Here is an 18,438-nt window from a genome sequence, read left to right as displayed (position 1 = left end):
GTTGCAAAACCTGGATTGAATTAGACTCTCTTGCAAAATTATTTTGCAGGTCTAATATTCAAAGCAAGAATGCAGCACCAAATGAAAAAAGTCCGCTTATGGTCCGGACTAAAAGAATTTTCTGGCGTAGACAGTCCCCAGACAGATAAGGTGACATGTTGTGCTTCAACATCACCACTAGGAGGCGCAAAATGTTCATGGAAACATCCCTGACAAAATACGTGGACAAACAAGCCAAAGTGTGCTGGCCGGTACTGTTGGTCAGACAAGTCACTTAATATTCACTCTAGGTTGCTGAACACCAGTGTGAACAAAATGATGACCAAATATTCCTTTCGAGAGTGGCGAGGTGGGGGAAGGCACAGTCCTTAAGTGAAGAAGACCTGTTTTCTCGTCAAGGTATTCTTGATGCATTTTTGTTCGGTTTCTTCATAGGAGGTCACTCTGTAATGGGCTAAATTCGGATCTCTATGATAATCTCATTTCTCTCGAATAACTAAAGGCTAAATAGTCCATTTCCCCTCTATGTACGTACATAGTAATACTGTTCTATTGTATATACGCATTATATTTAATGCTCAAACTTGTGTGTGTGTGTGTATATATACACACACCATTTATTCCCTTTCTGTTATGACGTGGAGCTGACTCATGTCCACATTACTAAACTGTTAGTGAGAGGTGACAACGCTACAGAGCATTTTCTATAGAGCGATACAACTTTGGGCGACTGGTGGGGCGCACCATAAACAAATCACTGGCCGTTAGCGGGGCACAGAGACAGAATTGAATGGACCTAACATGCGGGTTTTTGGAATGTGGGATACGAGCTATGCTAACCCCCACACAAGATTCAAAGCCAGAACCTCAGAAGTACAATGTAGATGGATAAGCACCATTCCATTGCACTGCTTGATGTTATATGACTCATTTCAAAATAAACACACTAGGTCAACCTGACGAGAGAATTTTGTATAAATACTTGTCACGTTGGTATAGAATGGAAACGACTCTGAGAGAACCTTTGTGGTAGCGGGGCGGCACACAAGTGTCCGTGTGTGTGTGTGTGTGTGTCGGCCTCCGTTTCATACCCCATGAGGGCTTTGGTCTCCGGAGTCTGACGACGACACGGAGACGGAGCTGCGGCGTCTCTTGGCGGCGCTGGCGCCCAGCAGCATGCTGGGATGGAAGCCGGCGTGGCGGCGGGCATGCTTGGTCAGGTGGTCGCTCCTCATGAAGCACTTGTCGCACAGCGGACAGGTGAAGCGCTTCTCGCCCGTGTGCGTGCGGTAGTGGCGGGTCAGCTCGTCCGAGCGGGAGAATTTCTTGCCGCAGGATGGCCAGGTGCACTCGAACGGACGCTCGCCTGAGGAAGAACATGGGGGACGTTTTTAGCTCCAGTAAGATGTGACTCACTAAACAAAAATACCACTTACCAGTAAGCTGTATATAACATTTTTGTTCCTGTTTTTTTTAATCATACTAGCTTTAATGTAAATTTGAAAATGACAGGATTATGCAAAACAAATTCTACAGTTCAAAATTCTGTATTGTTCAGTGGCACCATGAAGAGATCAATCTTTACAATCCAAACAAATGTGTTACTTCAGAAGTGTGTATCAAACTGGTTTGCAATAATCAGTAGCTGCAGTTTTTCGACAGATCAATCTTGTTTAGTGGTTCTTCCGAGTGCCACAAAAAAGAAAGGATGAAGCAATTCTCATGCAAGCACAGTACAAACAGTTTTTCTGTCTCCGTGCACAAACATATGGTGTTTGAGTTTGTGCGCGAGCGCGTGTTTTCTAGGAACAGAATCAGAACACGTTCATTTAAGAACAAGTGAGTCATGATAACAGCAATGAGCAATTTTTTTAAAGCACGAAAACCACAGTCTCCTCCCCCGCCCGCCACGTGCGCTACTGCACCACGTGTTTTCTCTTGTTTACAACCACGCGCGTGAGGGAAGGGCGGGGGCGCATGACGTACGCGGAAGGGGCGGGGTCTTGGTTTTTATCACGGTCACAATAAACTTCTAAAAAGGAGGACGATGATTTGATTTCACACTCTGGTTGGTTTAGCATCACGTAGGCGTGGGCGGCTCAAGTGGGCCACGAGAGACGGCTAGCACAGGCGCCAAATCAACGACAACGTGTCGGAAATCCCACGCATCAGCGGGTGAGGGGGCCTGGCCCCGTGTGGCGGCTGATATTGGTTCATATCAAAAATACAAATGGAGCCCTCCGCCCCAAACAAGTACAAGGTTTGTTCAATTTCTTTTTTCCTCTCCAATTCATCTTGTCTGCCCCCCGGGTCAAAAAACGCCCCGACATAGATCAAACATACACGCACGCGCAGACACTCACCTCTTCCTCCTCCCGCTCCCACTGGCTGAGCACGATGCTTCCTATTATTAGTTATCGTTATCGCACGATCATGTCACGACATGTTCTCACGAACCTTTATATCGTGACACAGTGACGTCACAACGTATAGCTATTTGAACAGTGACGTCAACAATAGAACTACTGATAACAAGGCGGATCCTTTAAAAAATAAAACCATAGAGAACCGGCCAGGTGAGATTTACGTACCGGTATGCACCCTCAAGTGGGCTTTAAGGTGGGACGACTTTCCGTACATTTTGCCACAGCCGCTAAAGGGGCAGCGGTGTCTCTTCTCGGAGGACTCTTGCGCCTTCTCCGCCCTCCTCTTGCTCTCGACCGGCTTCTCCTTGTCGTCCTTGTGCACGGCGTCAGGCCGACATTTGTTCAGATCCAACAGAATCATCGCCACCATGAGCAAAGTTCGGTTCTCTTGGTTATCTTTGAGCGCCATTCGGACCGGAGGCGGTCGCGCGAGGACAGAGTCCGCAGAGACCTCGGACATGACCGCTGCTGGAAGGTTGCACTGGCGGAGATTGAGAGTTGTTGCAAAAAAGAAAAACAATCTCCACCCGGTGAAGAGGAGCTGCTGTGGTTGATCCTCCACACACGTGCCGGCCGGCGACAATGTGACTGTCCCGCAATGAGTGTGGGCCGTTCGAAATGAGACAAAACAAACACTCTCAGTCGACAGAAACGCAACTGTGAAGAGTTTTCTTCTATTCTCTCTGTGTATTTTGTCGTTCAGGCAGCTTCCACGGCATCTAATCGAATGTCCTGCACACACGCGTCAACTTGTTTTCTCTGCTTGCTAGTGTTGGCTCGTGAGTGAACGATGGGTTCAAAAGAACGAATCCTTTCCGTGAACGAGAGTGAACGAATCACTTTAGGAAGTGATTCGGTTTTTTTTTCAGTTCATATGACTTCAACCAGTAGGTGTCGGTAATACCCATTGAAGCTGTGCCACCTCGCCGTAAAACAAAACACTTATAGTAGTTTTTAAATAACGTGTATGCATATATACGCTTAAATATTGTTATCCAATATATCGACTGCAATTTCACATTGGATTGCTGGTTTGAAATATACTTTTAATATTATTATTATTTCAATAAACATTTATGTTAAAACTTGTCTGGTGTTTTATTCCTTGTTTTTATATTCAAACAAACCTTTTGTGAACCGATTATAAAGATTCAGTTCACTTGAAACTGGAATGCACATCAGTAGTACAAAAGAGTGCAGACGGCCATTGGCTGCCAGGTCGAATTAGCCGACTGGTTGGTGACATGGGCTCTTACTCGGTAAGAACTTGGTTCAATCCCAGGTGTGCGCATATACTGAAATGTGCTTTTAGACTTGGAACCTCGCTTTGTAAGCGTTTTTTTCATTCATTAGGGAAAAAGCTTAAGTGAAAGTGAAAAGTACCACACCCACCCTCACCCCCACCTATTGATTTGCTGTTTAATCTGTGACGTCATTCGGACACTCCATTAGGTACACCGCCATTTTCAGGTGTACCTAATCACAGGCCACTTCATTAGGGAAAAATCATGGTCAAAGCTTCACGGAGGGAATCTTGGAAAACATATTGGAATGCGGCCCCGAGGACTAGAGCTTGACACCTGTGACCTTTGACCATGATATTTCCCTAATAAAGTGGCCTGTTATGAGGTACACTTGAAAATGGCGGTGTACCTAATGGAGTGTCCGTGTGATTCCCTCGTTAAGTGCACCTGCGTGAAAAGTTTTAGCTCTTGCGGAACGTGAAAGTGACCAAAAACTTTTCACGCAGGTGCGCTTAACGAGGGTCACTTGGAAAACATGTTGGAACGTGGCCCCAAGGACTAGAGCTTGACACCTGTGACCTTTGACCATGATATTTCCTTAATAAAGTGGCCTGTTATTAGGTACACTTGAAAATGGCGGTGTACCTAATGGAGTGTCCGTGTGATTCCCTCGTTAAGTGCACCTGCGTGAAAAGTTTTAGCTCTTGCGAACGTGAAAGTGACCAAAAACTTTTCACGCAGGTGCGCTTAACGAGGGTCACTTGGAAAACATGTTGGAACGCGGCCACGAGGACTAGAGCTTGACACCTGACCTTTGACCATGATATTTCCCTAATAAAGTGGCCTGTTATTAGGTACACTTGAAAATGGCGGTGTACCTAATGGAGTGTCCGTGTGATTCCCTCGTTAAGTGCACCTGCGTGAAAAGTTTTAGCTCTTGCGGAACGTGAAAGTGACCAAAAACTTTTCACGCAGGTGCGCTTAACGAGGGTCACTTGGAAAACATGTTGGAACGTGACCCCAAGGACTAGAGCTTGACACCTGTAACCTTTGACCTTGATATTTCCCTAATAAAGTGGCCTGTTATTAGGTACACTTGAAAATGGCGGTGTACCTAATGGAGTGTCCGTGTGATTCCCTCGTTAAGTGCACCTGCGTGAAAAGTTTTAGCTCTTGCGAACGTGAAAGTGACCAAAAACTTTTCACGCAGGTGCACTTAACGAGGGGAATCTTGGAAAACATGTTGGAACGCGGCCACGAAGACTCGAGCTTGACACCTGTCCTTTGACCATGATATTTCCCTAATAAAGTGGCCTGTTATTAGGTACACTTGAAAATGGCGGTGTACCTAATGGAGTGTCCGTGTGATTCCCTCGTTAAGTGCACCTGCGGGAAAAGTTTTAGCTCCTGCGTAACGTGAAAGTGACCAAAAACTTTTCACGCAGGTGCGCTTAACGAGGGTCACTTGAAAAACATGTTGGAACGCGGCCACGAGGACTCGAGCTTGACACCTGTCCTTTGACCATGATATTTCCCTAATAAAGTGGCCTGTTATTAGGTACACTTGAAAATGGCGGTGTACCTAATGGAGTGTCCGTGTGATTCCCTCGTTAAGTGCACCTGCGTGAAAAGTTTTAGCTCTTGCGAACGTGAAAGTGACCAAAAACTTTTCACGCAGGTGCGCTTAACGAGGGTCACTTGGAAATCATGTTGGAACGCGGCCACGAGGACTAGAGCTTGACACCTGACCTTTGACCATGATATTTCCCTAATAAAGTGGCCTGTTATTAGGTACACTTGAAAATGGCGGTGTACCTAATGGAGTGTCCGTGTGATTCCCTCGTTAAGTGCACCTGCGTGAAAAGTTTTAGCTCCTGCGGAACGTGAAAGTGACCAAAAACTTTTCACGCAGGTGCGCTTAACGAGGGTCACTTGGAAAACATGTTGGAACGCGGCCCCGAGGACTAGAGCTTGACACCTGTGACCTTTGACCATGATATTTCCCTAATAAAGTGGCCTGTTATTAGGTACACTTGAAAATGGCGGTGTACCTAATGGAGTGTCCGTGTGATTCCCTCGTTAAGTGCACCTGCGTGAAAAGTTTTAGCTCTTGCGGAACGTGAAAGTGACCAAAAACTTTTCACGCAGGTGCGGTTAACGAGGGTCACTTGGAAAACATGTTGGAACGCGGCCACGAGGACTAGAGCTTGACACCTGATCTTTGACCATGATATTTCCCTAATAAAGTGGCCTGTTATTAGGTACACTTGAAAATGACAGTGTACCTAATAGAGTGTCCGCGTGACGTCACAGATCAAACAGCCCATCAAAAAGTGGGGGTGAGGGCGGGTGTGGTACTTTTCACTTTCACTTAAGGTTTTTCCCTAATGAATGAAAAAAAACGCATACAAAGGGAGGTTCCAAGTCTAAAAGCACATTCAGGTATGTGCACACACCTGGGATCGAACCAAGATCTTACCGAGTAAGAGCTCGTGTCACTAACCAGTCGGCTATCTCTGCCTGGCAGTTGGCGGCCGTCTGCACTGTTTTGTACTAGTGATGTGCATTCCAGTTCTGAACTGAATCTTTAGAATCGGTTCACTCAAAAGGTTTGAACATAAAAACAAGGAATAAAACACCAGACAAGTTTTAACATAAATGTTTATTGAAATAATAATAATAATATTAAAAGTAAATTTCAAACCAGCAATCCAATGTGAAATTGCAGTAAATATATTGGATAACAATATTTAAGTGTATATATGCATACACGTTAATTAAAAATACTATAAGTGTTATAAAATCAAGATTAACCAAAGAGAAGCATTGTTGCATAACGGCGCATCCCTTCATGCAATAAGGTTAGCCGTTAGCTTGGAGAAAACGCGCATAAAAGAAGTGGTGTTTCAGTGAGTGGTTCTTTCTTTACTTGGCAAATCGTAAATCGACATTCACGACTCGTTCGTGAACGGGAAGTTACGTCATTTTCTTCTTCGTTTTGTTTTACGGCGAGGTGGCACCAGCTTCAATGGGCATTACCGACACCTACTGGTTGAAGTCATATGAACTGGAAAAAGAACGAATCACTTTAGGAAGTGATTCGGTCACTCTAGATCACTGAAAAGATTCGTTCTTTTGAACCCATCGTTCACTCACGAGCCAACACTAGTGTTGACATGTGAAGAAATTGACAATAAAGCAGACTTTGACTTTCGTTGAACGATTCGTTTGAACGACTCTCGTGAGTGAACAGATTCCAAAGATTCAATTCACTTAAAAGAACTGGAATGCACATCACTAGCGTCAACTTGTTTTCTCTGCTTGCCGACTGCTGAGTGTCCTTGCAGTCCCGAGAAACAATTTCGCGGAATCCCGCGGCACCGGACGCCCATTGGCCCACGGGAAACGTGACCGGTTGTTTTAAGGAATTTCCTATTCACGGAAGCCTCCACCGCCAATTAGAGGGCGACTTTGGCGGAAACGGGACCGGGTTTGAAAGATGTTGCGTTCAAGGACGACTATTGACTGGGAAAGTGTAACTTCAATCCAAAGCAGATGTATAATACAACATATGTACTAAAACTATATACTGTATAACTATTGTAAAGAAAGTATGTTAAGAAAAATACATGTAACGATTCATATAAATGAAATACAAAATAAATACTCAATATCTTTCAGTTAAGCAGCATCGCCACGGTTTCAATGGCAAATAGACTGAACATTTATATTTTAAGTTAACTCAAGTGGTCTAAAAAGGGACATGAAGATCTCTTGAATCGAGGACATCTCCAACTGCATATCCAGTTGAGTGCTGCTATTGCCACATAGACTTGGACTTGTGACGTCATGGGTCTACAGTGAACAGTTGGTAACTAACCCCAACCATGCGCCACCAGGACGTATTTGCATGCAATATAATGGCTATCTGGTGTTGCATTAGCCATTATTATTCTGCTGTTTTTGTGTAGTTGTGAGATGCGATGTAATGACCAGTTTAAAATAGTAGCTAGGCGTTCCTAGGAAGTATCATGATGTATTAACCAATGCTCTAGTGATGTCTGGATGATGTGTTGTGATGTATTCACTGGCATTTTAATGGTATGTGACGGAAGTCTATTTTTCGAATGTGTACGTTTGGGAAGACACTTGAATGCATCATCAGCACATAAATATCCTGAGGCCTGTTTCATGCAAATGACATCCTGAAATAAATACAACGTGTGACTTGTAAATGTGTGTCAGGAAACATGTTTTGATTTTTCAAATGTAATCCAAGACAGCTGTTGTGATGAGCTCGTCCGAAATTAGATGTCCAACAAGACGTGACTTAACATGCCTGGAAGAACTTTGCCCAGTCTCGAGTTGCTTCTCTGGTATTAACTCATGTGCCAATATGTAACATTTCATTTGCTAATACAAAAATATAGAGCCACAAATCAGAATCTAGATCATATCTGCTGGCTGTGGTCATGATGTGAACAAACAAGATGCTGGCTCAAGACGTCCTTCCATCTCACCCACTCATGATATGGACCGTGTTGCAGTTTGGGAGAAATGTGAACGTAATGGCACATACATGCAATGTTTGCTTGGGCATGTGTGCGCTCACCACCACCGGCCAAAACCTTAGGTGCACGTGTGCAATCCAATGAAAAATCATATATGAGCTCAATTGTTTACAGTCCCTGTATAGTGAAAAGAAATGTCTTGTAAATTTGACACCGCAGAGAAGAGCTTTAGTAGCGCTACTACAATCTGGAAAAAATGGACGCTACCTCATAAAGCCCTGGAAAATGCTAACACGTGTGCGGGGCAACCTGCAAAACGTACATTCAAGGTCTCGTACGATATGCAGCACAAGCCGCAGAGGGGTGGGGGAGGGAGGCCTTGCACAACAGTGCAAGTCAAGAGGGCGGTTCTTTCGTGGGGGGAATATTCGTAGAAAGCCCCATGGAAGCTTTAAGTGTAGACACATTTTGGACCTTTTGGGATGTGTTCAAGTACCTTGGGGAACAATGTTAAGTTTGTGCTGCTTTAGTTGCACTCAGCACATTGGCCATGAAGTATAAGAGTCAGAATGTGCTCGAGCCTATCAACAAATATGGCATAAGTCGCCATAATTACAGTAACTATTTATAAAAAATACTTTAAACAATCAAATGAAAAAGGGAAAGAACGGCAGTAACTGCACGTGCCCTTTCAATCAATGTCAGGGAAAATGGTGCACACGCCTCCCTCCCTCCCTCCTTTCAGAAAGAGGCTAACCAAAGCCCAGCCCCCTTTCCTAGTGGCCCCACACTTCTAGGAATTACTCTTCGAAACTTAGGTCATGCTGCTGCTGCTCCTTTTCCTCAAGGCTCTAAATAGTTCCTGGGAAGAGGAGGAGGCCCGTCTCCCCTTTACTTTTTTTGGCACAGAATTGCATGAGGCACACATGTGGGTCAAGAAAACTGGTGTGTCATCAGAACATTGCTTGTTGACTGTCGGCACATGTTGCAATGAAGAGGAATGTGTGTGTGTGTGTGTGTGTGTGAGACATTGTGTTCCTTTCTAAAGGGCCACTGGGTCGCAAACACACACAAGATGATATGTCATTTTACGCTCCAAAATATGGCCCATGGGTCCCACTCAGTTATTCAATCTGGCTCACTTAGCATTGACATTACATACAAATATTATATAAAACAAGTCTTGTATTCATTGACCTATTTCCCCCTTAAAATGGAAATTGACATTTCTTTTGTATTCACTTCAAATTCCCTTTTCAGTTTCCATACATTCCATTATTTTAGAGGCACATATACTAAAAAGTACAACCACAATATTGAACATCATTTGTCATGTCATTTAATTATTAGCTCTCTGACAGCGTCAATCAAAAGTGAGTGTTGTATCACACCTCTGAAGTTGCGAATGTACGCGATGCATTTAAATGCCACAGCGACGTTCCGGCGGTCACACGTTTCCCGCAATACAAACACAGAGCACATGGCTTATCGGTTTGGCAATCTATTTGTTTATTTACCAATGCATGCCAGACATGATCCTATTCACATTTAAGAATACAGAATTTGTATTTGCATCTACTTTGATTTTCATAGAATAATCTCTTTCTCTGTCTTCACTGGTCATCTCTGTACACTCTGAGTGGAAGAACTGCATGCATCTCATGGACTTGGTTAAATAAATTCAGTGAGACCGGGAGGTCGCCGAGTGGGAAGTTATTGCGGGGAAAGGACGTCTCTTAACTCGAGCATCACGAGGAAGGAATTCAATGTGCTGATTATCGTCGTATGCTCGGGATTTCACAGGCTGGTGTTTTAGGAAAATACTTTAGAAAATACTGTACACTGAGAATGTGTGTATGCTAAGAGCTGAACGCACACACGCGCACACACACACCCGCTCATCGTTAGATTGACGCACGACAGGCATTTCACATTTATAGCATTATGTCGCTGTAAGGGTTCAAGTCTACGAAGTGTAACCTCCACCCGGACATCTGTTTTCAAAGTTGAGCGGATGGATCTATACCACGCCTGCCTCCAATGAGGCCTCAGCTGTGCACGCTGCATGTCAGCAGAACACCGCTCAGCTTCTTTGGCAATCTTTTTTAATCGCTTTGAGGGGCTAATGACGGCCGTTTGTTCCAGGAAAAATGACCTCCGACTCCCCCGTTGTTATTTTAAACATTGGGATGGAAACCGATGTGATTTTATCGAGTGACGACATTCATTTTGATGCGATTGCCAAGACGTTAAACAGTCTTGATTTGATCCCTTACGTATATACTGCTCAAAGTGTGTGTTTCTCCCTTATTGGTGTAAATCTAGTCGTTGGTTGATCTAGTCGTTCTTGCTAGTTATTACTCGCTTACATCACTGAAGTGTTGTTGGTCCCTGAGCACTTTGCGTCACGCTACTCCCTTTCAATCACATACAGTGAAACCTTTAAAGAAACTCTTTTGCTGGTTTGGATTTAATCAAAACACGATTAGCCTCCATGTGCTCGAAGTTAAACTACAAGGTAGCTCGCCGCTAACGGCTAGCTGCTAGCTACTAGGACAATCTGGCAACATATTAGGGCCTATGCAATTTTAATCGATGACAGCAAACGAAACCATTTTTAGTGTAATAAAATAGTGATAGTCGTTATTTTAGGATGGTATTGATGGAAGTATAAGGTAGGGTACGAACTTAAATAATGCATGAATAGCAAGCATGGCTAGCAGCCTTTATGAGTGAGCCGCTATTTCACCATTAGCAGATTGGATAAGTGGATCTATCCAATATGTAGCTTATTGTTGCCAAAGGTTTACTAGCTCTTCCTGGTTTTCTTGATAACTAAAGATCAAATATGTGCTCAATGAAGATTGGAAAACACTGGTAGACTATAATAGTCCAAGTCAGATTCTCTCTATGTCCTAGAAGTGTTTTTTCATACAGATATTCATTGTAACGATGACTTTAATACAAATTAGCATTGCTAGGTAACAGAGGCTAGGTTGTATTGTGTTATACTGTGTCCGACAAATCTGTCATAAATTGAAGAGCCCCTGTCATTGTTTTTTACGTTTTAATCTTAACAATGATTCATTTAATTCCAGATTCTTTTTAACTTTAAAGGTTCCACTGTAAATTCACATTTCTTAAATAGACAACACAGGCACTGTTATCTACTGAGGACGTCCTCAACGTGTTGTAGTTTTGCTACAGAGACAACATACAGGTAGGTTATTGCGTGACACTGGAATGAGTCACTATTAAACAGAGTCCGTATTCCACTTGGAGTTTATCTCCTCATGCAAAAACATACGTGTTGTCTTGAATGCATTTTGGCAACAAATAGACGCAATGCTGCTGCCAACACATTCCAACAAGCATCCACTTTCTACATTTAACGAGCTAAAGCAGATGTCTGTGCTGAGGCCACATGCCGATGGACATTTCAATTTTTAGGATGTGGGGGATATATCAAGTAAAAAAAGAAATATGCGGCTGAACTCCAACCTACTTCATCCATGCCCCAAAGGCACCTGAAAATTTGGCATCCGGGCAAGAGTTGCCGTGTGATTCAATTTTTCATCATGTGATAAAAACGACTTTTAATAAACATTTTTTTTTTCACGAATACATCTGCATTTAGTGCATATATCTGTCTTTTTATCCATTTAGAAAATTATCGAAATATCAAGAAGTTATAAATATCATATTTGGAAATCAAACAGGCATTTAATTGTTAATGATTGAATTGAGACATTAAATAACGATAGAATGATATGATAGGATTATGGATATCATAAGTGCGTGGGACTTACTGGCTGGAAAATTAAAGTGAATATATATGTATACTTATGTCCTCATTTGAAGAATTCCTATCTTTAAAAAGAGCCCTTTGTATCTACAGATAGTCCTCTTAGATGGGGCCCACCTTACTGCAGTGGTTCAGAATCAACCAAAAACTGATGCCTTGCATCTTTTGGGTACTATCGCAGTCAACCACAACTATGAGCCACGCAAACCAAAATTTCCATTTCCAGCAAACCTTCAAAGATTCTTTCCCTCCTTCCGCTCCTCCATCTACGCAAGCTTAGTGATATGTAGCGGTGTTTGGAAGGCACTTTCACATGTGTGTGTGTGACTCACTTCTGCGCAAATGTTTTTGCAATCATTCACTCGCAGTTAGCCGTTATCTTTTAGCCACTAAATTCTACACCCTGGTCCTTTAATTTCTCCTCTCACAGCTTGATCAAAACATTACAGAAAAAGAAGTGGCAGATGTAACAAGCCCACATTTTCTTCTTCATCCTGCTCAAAACGACAGTCGAGATTTATTTACCTTCCTATTGTCTGACCCCACTCACGAACAGCACTGTGCAAAATTTTTAGGCCATCATTGGAGATTTTAGGAATTCTATCATGACTAAGACTTTTGCACATAACTGTTTGTAAATGTAAACAGCGGTGGTCGAAATAGTAAACGCCAGTTCAAAACCACTGCAGAGTATGAAATCAAAAAGTTGACAGGAAAGAGGATGTAAAGCAGTGTCGCATGGGTCGAACGTGAACGTGAGAATTACACATTTTAAAAACATGTCCGGCTGAACGAAAGCCAAAGAGACAGGGAGGGACAAACGATGAAACGAGAAACAACCATTCTTTGGGTAGATGCCATTTTGGTTGCAGGTGAAAAGAAGCTGAGTCAGCGTATGGAGCAACGTCATGTCGCCCTTCCTTTTACACACCGCCTTTCAAAATCAGCCGATAGTAGCACGAGCATGTTTTTTTTTTTCTTTTTGCTGTCTTATCACTCTGCGATTCGTCCTTGTGTTGACTGTTTGGATCACAGCGCGCCCAGATTGCTGACAGGCGTAACTTGACACATGGCATGTCATAAAGCTTTTGCCTGCTTGAAATGACAGAAACAAGCTGGTTTTCTGGAAAGCTGGGCGAGGAGCCACTGGCGGCGTTGCGGTTTGCGGAGCTGACGTGGGCTTGATTCCCACAAAATGTCCCGTTCATAATCTTCCAGTGGCCTAAACAGGATAAGCGCGTGGATGGATGTCAAGTTGGTGGTTGCCATGACAACAATGTCGCGCCGCTTGATTCTGTCATGATTTGTTGAGGCAACATTATGCTACGGTTTGTGTAGTTTTCAATGTCCTTTGTGGTTCTGATGTTTTGTTTCTGTGACGCGACTGAGACAAAAAGATGATGTCAAGGTAGCGGGTGGAAGACGTACAGCACAAACACAGCTTCCACTGAGAGTTAAGTTAGCTACAAGGTGGAAGTGAGTGAAAGCTATGCTCAATTTATAGCGCTTAGTTTTTCGACAGGTGTACAGAAGAACCCGCTCACACACTCCAGGTGCTGATCCCAAATGCACTGCAGATCTGGTCCAGGTAGAAATCTAAGGGCAAGGTGATCCGGTTTTCATGCTTTCCCTTCTTCCTTTCAGTGTGTGCGATGTGTGTGTGTGTGTGTGTGTGTGTGTGCGCGCGACGCGTGTCTTGTCACGTGTAGTTCTGTCTATCGAAGCTGCGGAACGCTGATGGAGCGGCCAGCTTCCTCATGGAGAGGCTGTCAGTCTTGGCCGCGTCAGGCCGTGCCCCGGACTTGCTCCTGAGGAAGGGGTTTCTGGTTCCCGCCAGACCCCGCCCCCCGGGCCCAGGTCCCCTGTCTGCCCCCAGACCCGGTCCCCTCTCCATCCTCTCACTCACCGACAGGCTCTTCCTGTGCGGAGGGGCCAGCGTGAGCGAAGGATGGGAGTCGTCTGAAGAGCAGCTGTTCGCTCGCTCCAGCCTGGAGAAGGGTGGGCAGAGAGGGGCCCCGCCGGGTCTGCCCAGGGTCCCCGGATGAGGGGTGTCCGGGGTCGGAACGAGCTCTTCGAGGTCCTCCGGATCAGACTCCGTGTGACTGAGCTCGGCCTCTCTCTCTGGGTGAGAGGAGCCCATGTCCGAGGGCTTATCAAAAGGGAAAGACGTGGAGCCCCCGGGGGAATGCGAGCGGTCGATGGGGGTGTACGGCGAGGAGACGCAGCGGGTGTCGATGCAGTCGGTGATGCTGGTGTACTCTGCAGCTTTGACCTGGACGCCCGCACCCAGTCCGCCGTAGCAGCTCCTCGCCGTGAACATCAGGCTGTGGGACTTGACCAAAGTAGGCTCTTCCAGGAAGGACGTGCCCACCGCGGAGAGGAGCCGGCTGCTCTTGGAGCGCTCCAGGGGCCCGGCCGAGGGGGGCGGCGACGGGTCCGCGTCCCAAGCGGGGAGCCCGATGTCCGGTAACAGGTGGGCCGAGCACAAGGACAGATCGGCCGCCGCGCTGTCGTCAAAAACGGCGCCGGCCGTCCCGCTGCTGGCCGCGCCGCCTTCCGAGTGCCTGTCGCCCAAGCCGCTGGTGGTGGCGCTGCTCAAGTCCCGGCCTCCCGGCAGCACCGCCTCCACGATGTCGGACTGCAGCGACGCCTCTCTCTGGAGGGGCGGGACCACACGCAGAGATTCAAGAAAAACCTCGGCGGGTGCCGCCTCCTCGGAAGTCGAGACGTAGATATCGATGCACGATGACGGACGGTGCTGCTGGGAGACTGACAGCGTCGCCAGAGGGAGGGGCTTAGACTCTTTGGTGGCGGCGGACGACGACACAGACTGCGAGCTGTTGGCTCGATGGAGACTGAGCGAGCGCTCTTTGAAGAAGCCGTCGGCTCGTTCGGCGGCACTGGCGCGTTCGCCGCCGCCGCGGCCGCCTCCCACGTAAAAGGAATGGCTTCTCGTTCGTGGCGCTCCGCCGGTCGGAGAAGGAGGCGACATGGAGCCCTCGGCGGTGCACTCCAGCGCCTCCTGAAGGCGGTACGTGTTCCCCTCGGTACTGTTGAAGCTGCTTTGGCGAAGAATGTAGGCGGCGTCCGCGCACTCCCCTTGGCGGAGGATGTACGCCGAGTCGGTGCAGTCAGACGAGGTCCTTGATCGAACTTTGTTGACTTCCCCGCGTTCCACGCCCGTCACGCGCTCCAAGGCCACGGCGATTCGCCCGATCAGTTCCTCCATTTGCGCTAGGCGGACGTCGACGGTCTGCAGCGAGGCCTTCATAAAGTGCTCCCTCTCGTTCACTTCCTCGAGACGCATGGCCATGTTCTCCACCCTGACAACGGAAATGATGAAAGAATATCGGCTTGATAACAGCCTTGCTCTCATGTTAATAACACGAAACCTCGTTTGGATCTCGGACACACCTTTCCGAGGTGCCTCTGATCCTTTCGTCATTGGACGAGTGGAATCGGTCATCCTTCTCTCTGAAGTATTCTTCGATGCACTGCTCCTCAAAGTCGTGGACCTTCTTCAGCTCGTCCTCTGTGATGAAAAGCTCTGCGGATGACCGCAGTTGGAGGGCTCGATTAAAACCAGACGTTTTTGGGCGCTTTAAAAGACGAGCGCTTCAGCGCCACTCACTCAGTCCGTAGTCCCTCTCGTCGTCATCGTGCTTGCGCCAGCGACAACACAGGTGCTTGAGCACCATAGTAATGTGACTGAAGATGATGAGCGGCGGAGGAAGGACCGGACGCTCGTGGAAGGTCATGATGAGCTGGTAGCGCTGGAACTTCCAAACTTGGTTGGAGATGGACTTCACCTCGAAGAAGGTGTTGCTACAGTCACAGTAGGAGGATGATGATTAGACCTTGCGATTCCAAAAGTGACATTTGGAAGAAAAATCGGGATGGCTTTCGTACTTGAACACAGCGATGAGGAGATTGACCAGCAGTATGTTGGCCACCAGCAGGTAGCAGGCCATGATGGCCGGGACAATCCAGGCGCCCGTCTTACATGGAGGCAGAGTGACCACCACTCCGCCCTCGCTGGTGATGTTCTGCCCACAGGGAGCTACACACCACAAAAAAAAAAAAGGGTAAATGCACAGGAGGCCTCAAAACACTCAAATGACATCAGTAGATCCAAAGTGCAAAGGACACACAAATAAGCCAATTAAGCAAGACATGATCAGAATGTTAATAGTGACAAAAGCAAGCAGAACAGAAAAATAAATAAGACAAAATGCTTTTTTTGGTCAAGCATATGCTTCATATAATGAGGGAGCGGGGGGAAAAACAAAAACACACGTCGACAATATATTTCAACACATCCTTCTGGTTTCAAATATATTGTCGCATCTAACGTAGCTTAGCCATAGCTTCGCTAGCTTTGGAATGTATGTAAGATACATTCTGTGTTTTTTCCATCCGTGATGGTTCAGTTGCTGCGGATTACCAGCGGAACATTCAGCATCGGTTCTTGGCTTGTTTGCCTTTTTCGGATTCATTCTGGTCATGCTCGTCAATTGTTCACACAATGCAGCCCAAAGACAGAGAAGTGAAGTAATTGTCTGTTTTTAAAATTTGTACGCTCAAAATTAACAACTCTGACAACTGAACCACATGAAAAAACAGTTTACACATGATGACTGGTGGCTGATTATGATGCACTGAGTTGCTTATTATGCGTCTCTTTTTTTTTTTTTTTGGGGGGGGGGTGGGTCTGGTTGATGCTGAGTCAGCAGTAAAGGAAGGTGAGATGTGGCTCGTGTGACAGGCAATGGTATTTTTTAGAGTCAAGCTTTTTCTAGTGACGGAAGTGAGAGCAAGAAACATCAAGGGACTATCGCAAGTTTAAACTTCAATAGTTGCCCTTGCTGTTAAAATGGAAAAAAATAAAATAAATGACAAACGTTTTATTTAATTTTTTTTACTGCCGTTTAATAACGACAAAAAGGCTGCCAGTGAAGGTTAAGTTGCAGACAGCAGGTAGCCTTCGGTCAAACTACAAGTGGACCAAACATGAAAAATATATACATTGTGTATTCAAATCTGGTATAATTCAGGGTAGCCCCAAAAAAACGGACATCATTTTGCAGTCTAATAACTTCACCAATTCTCATTCAAATTGTTTTTTAACAAGACGTGTACCAAGTTGAATATTCTTACAGTCCACTAGCTAATACTCTTATTTTTCTATCTTTATTAATATAAAAAATAAATAAAATACAATACGAAAAAATACAAAAATAAAAGACAAATTAAATCAGTACCTTTGAAAGATTTATAATAAAACCCAAGTATGTTACAAATTTTTGATCATGCACTTTTTTTATTAATTTAATTATTATTTTTTTTATTACTTTTTTTATTATTATTATTTGGATTCAGTTTGTTGTACTCTAATATTCATATTACAAATGATGTCACATTCGTTGAGGACCACCTGGATTTTATAGAGTAGCTGACCCAAGGCACCAGAGGCAACTTCAACCGTGTGTGTGGTGTCGCATGCACACTTGCGGCCTCTAGTGGCAAAAGTGGGCATGGCGTGGAGGTCAAGTGAGGATGATGAAGCAAGGGGCAGTGAATTTACGGTCAATGTCATCATGAGTCAATCTATATTGAGGAGATTTACTGGAATTCTGAGAGCACTGGGCAATGTGGGATGCACCACTACTACGCCAGGTTCCGAGAGTTCGTAAGTAATTTTCGACCAGCCAGAGTTTTTCATTCAGCCTGTGCTGTAACTTCCTACTATGAATATCTGAAACACAGAATGAAAACATTATTTCAGATCTCTTCTCTTTGGGCCACTCCTCCCGTAATGGACAAGCAAACATATTCACAAAAGAAACAACACACATACAGACCAAACACAGTCTATACTACAGTACAGTACGGGTTCATGTTTTTCTACAGCCGGGATGGGCAACTGGCGGGCTACGTAAAATGGAGGGAAATTCCAGAAATAAAATCTCAAACATAAAAAAATATTGCAAAAAACAATATATATATATATATATCAGCAAATCCGCAAATGCTGAACTGCGAACTGTGGTTTTAAGTTGCAATATCACCAATGACCACTAGATGGCAGACACATCTTAGTTGCGATTACTCAGTTCTTATACTGCACTATTGCTCCAACATGAATAGGCCTACTATTTTTTTGGGTTGATTTGGAATGATATGCAGAACATATATCAAGAATAAGGAGGAAAAAAAAAATGGTGGTTATTTTGTTCTTAACTTTCGTGGCCCCCTCCAACATTTAAGTTGCCCATCCCTGCTCTAAGGTGACGTTAACAATTGAAGCCTAAGGCAAATTAGTACCAAAATGAAAGACTGATGTAGTAGAAAATGCAATTTATGGCACAGAAAACAGCATATGATTCTTTCCCTCCACAAACAGTCAAGCACTATTTTTATAGGTCGAACCCTCGTCAAATTCAGCTCTGGGG

The 18,438-nt window shown here is 44.9% G+C and overlaps 2 protein-coding genes across 10 annotated transcripts in view; both read right to left on the bottom strand.

Annotated features, from left to right (window-relative positions):
• Positions 1–556: 556 nt before the first annotated feature.
• Positions 557–3,229, bottom strand: klf9 (Kruppel-like factor 9). The gene is made up of 2 exons (XM_037259994.1): positions 2,592–3,229; positions 557–1,366 (listed from the first exon to the last, which is right to left on the bottom strand). Exons 1-2 carry the CDS (start codon positions 2,884–2,886, stop codon positions 1,086–1,088), a joined length of 576 nt encoding a protein of 191 aa, XP_037115889.1. The 5' UTR covers positions 2,887–3,229; the 3' UTR covers positions 557–1,085.
• Positions 3,230–9,669: 6,440 nt separating this feature from the next.
• The window catches only part of trpm3 (transient receptor potential cation channel, subfamily M, member 3), a 59,782-nt gene continuing 51,013 nt past the window's right edge, over positions 9,670–18,438 (bottom strand). For 5 of the 9 annotated variants that reach the window (XM_037258505.1, XM_037258509.1, XM_037258506.1 and 2 more), the window contains 5 exons: positions 17,613–17,741; positions 15,896–16,046; positions 15,618–15,811; positions 15,401–15,533; positions 9,670–15,309 (listed from right to left, as the gene is read on the bottom strand). In XM_037258505.1, coding sequence (XP_037114400.1) covers positions 13,686–15,309; positions 15,401–15,533; positions 15,618–15,811; positions 15,896–16,046; positions 17,613–17,741 — 2,231 coding nt within the window. In that variant the 3' untranslated portion in view covers positions 9,670–13,685. The remainder of the gene's footprint in view (positions 15,310–15,400; positions 15,534–15,617; positions 15,812–15,895; positions 16,047–17,612; positions 17,742–18,438) is intronic. The other 4 variants (XM_037258510.1, XM_037258513.1, XM_037258512.1 and 1 more) reach the window with 1 other exon arrangement.

Source organism: Syngnathus acus, chromosome 9, assembly GCF_901709675.1.
Source record: "Syngnathus acus chromosome 9, fSynAcu1.2, whole genome shotgun sequence".
Lineage (NCBI taxonomy): Eukaryota > Metazoa > Chordata > Actinopteri > Syngnathiformes > Syngnathidae > Syngnathus > Syngnathus acus.
This window is presented reverse-complemented; position numbering and strand designations above follow the sequence as displayed.

Excerpts from the sequence above, each read along its gene's own strand:
- klf9 (XM_037259994.1), bottom strand. The coding sequence starts at position 2,886 with ATGTCCGAGGTCTCTGCGGACTCTGTCCTCGCGCGACCGCCTCCGGTC. Across the intron at positions 1,367-2,591 it reads CCACTTGAGGGTGCATACCG|GCGAGCGTCCGTTCGAGTGC; the intron begins GTACGTAAATCT and ends GTTCTTCCTCAG.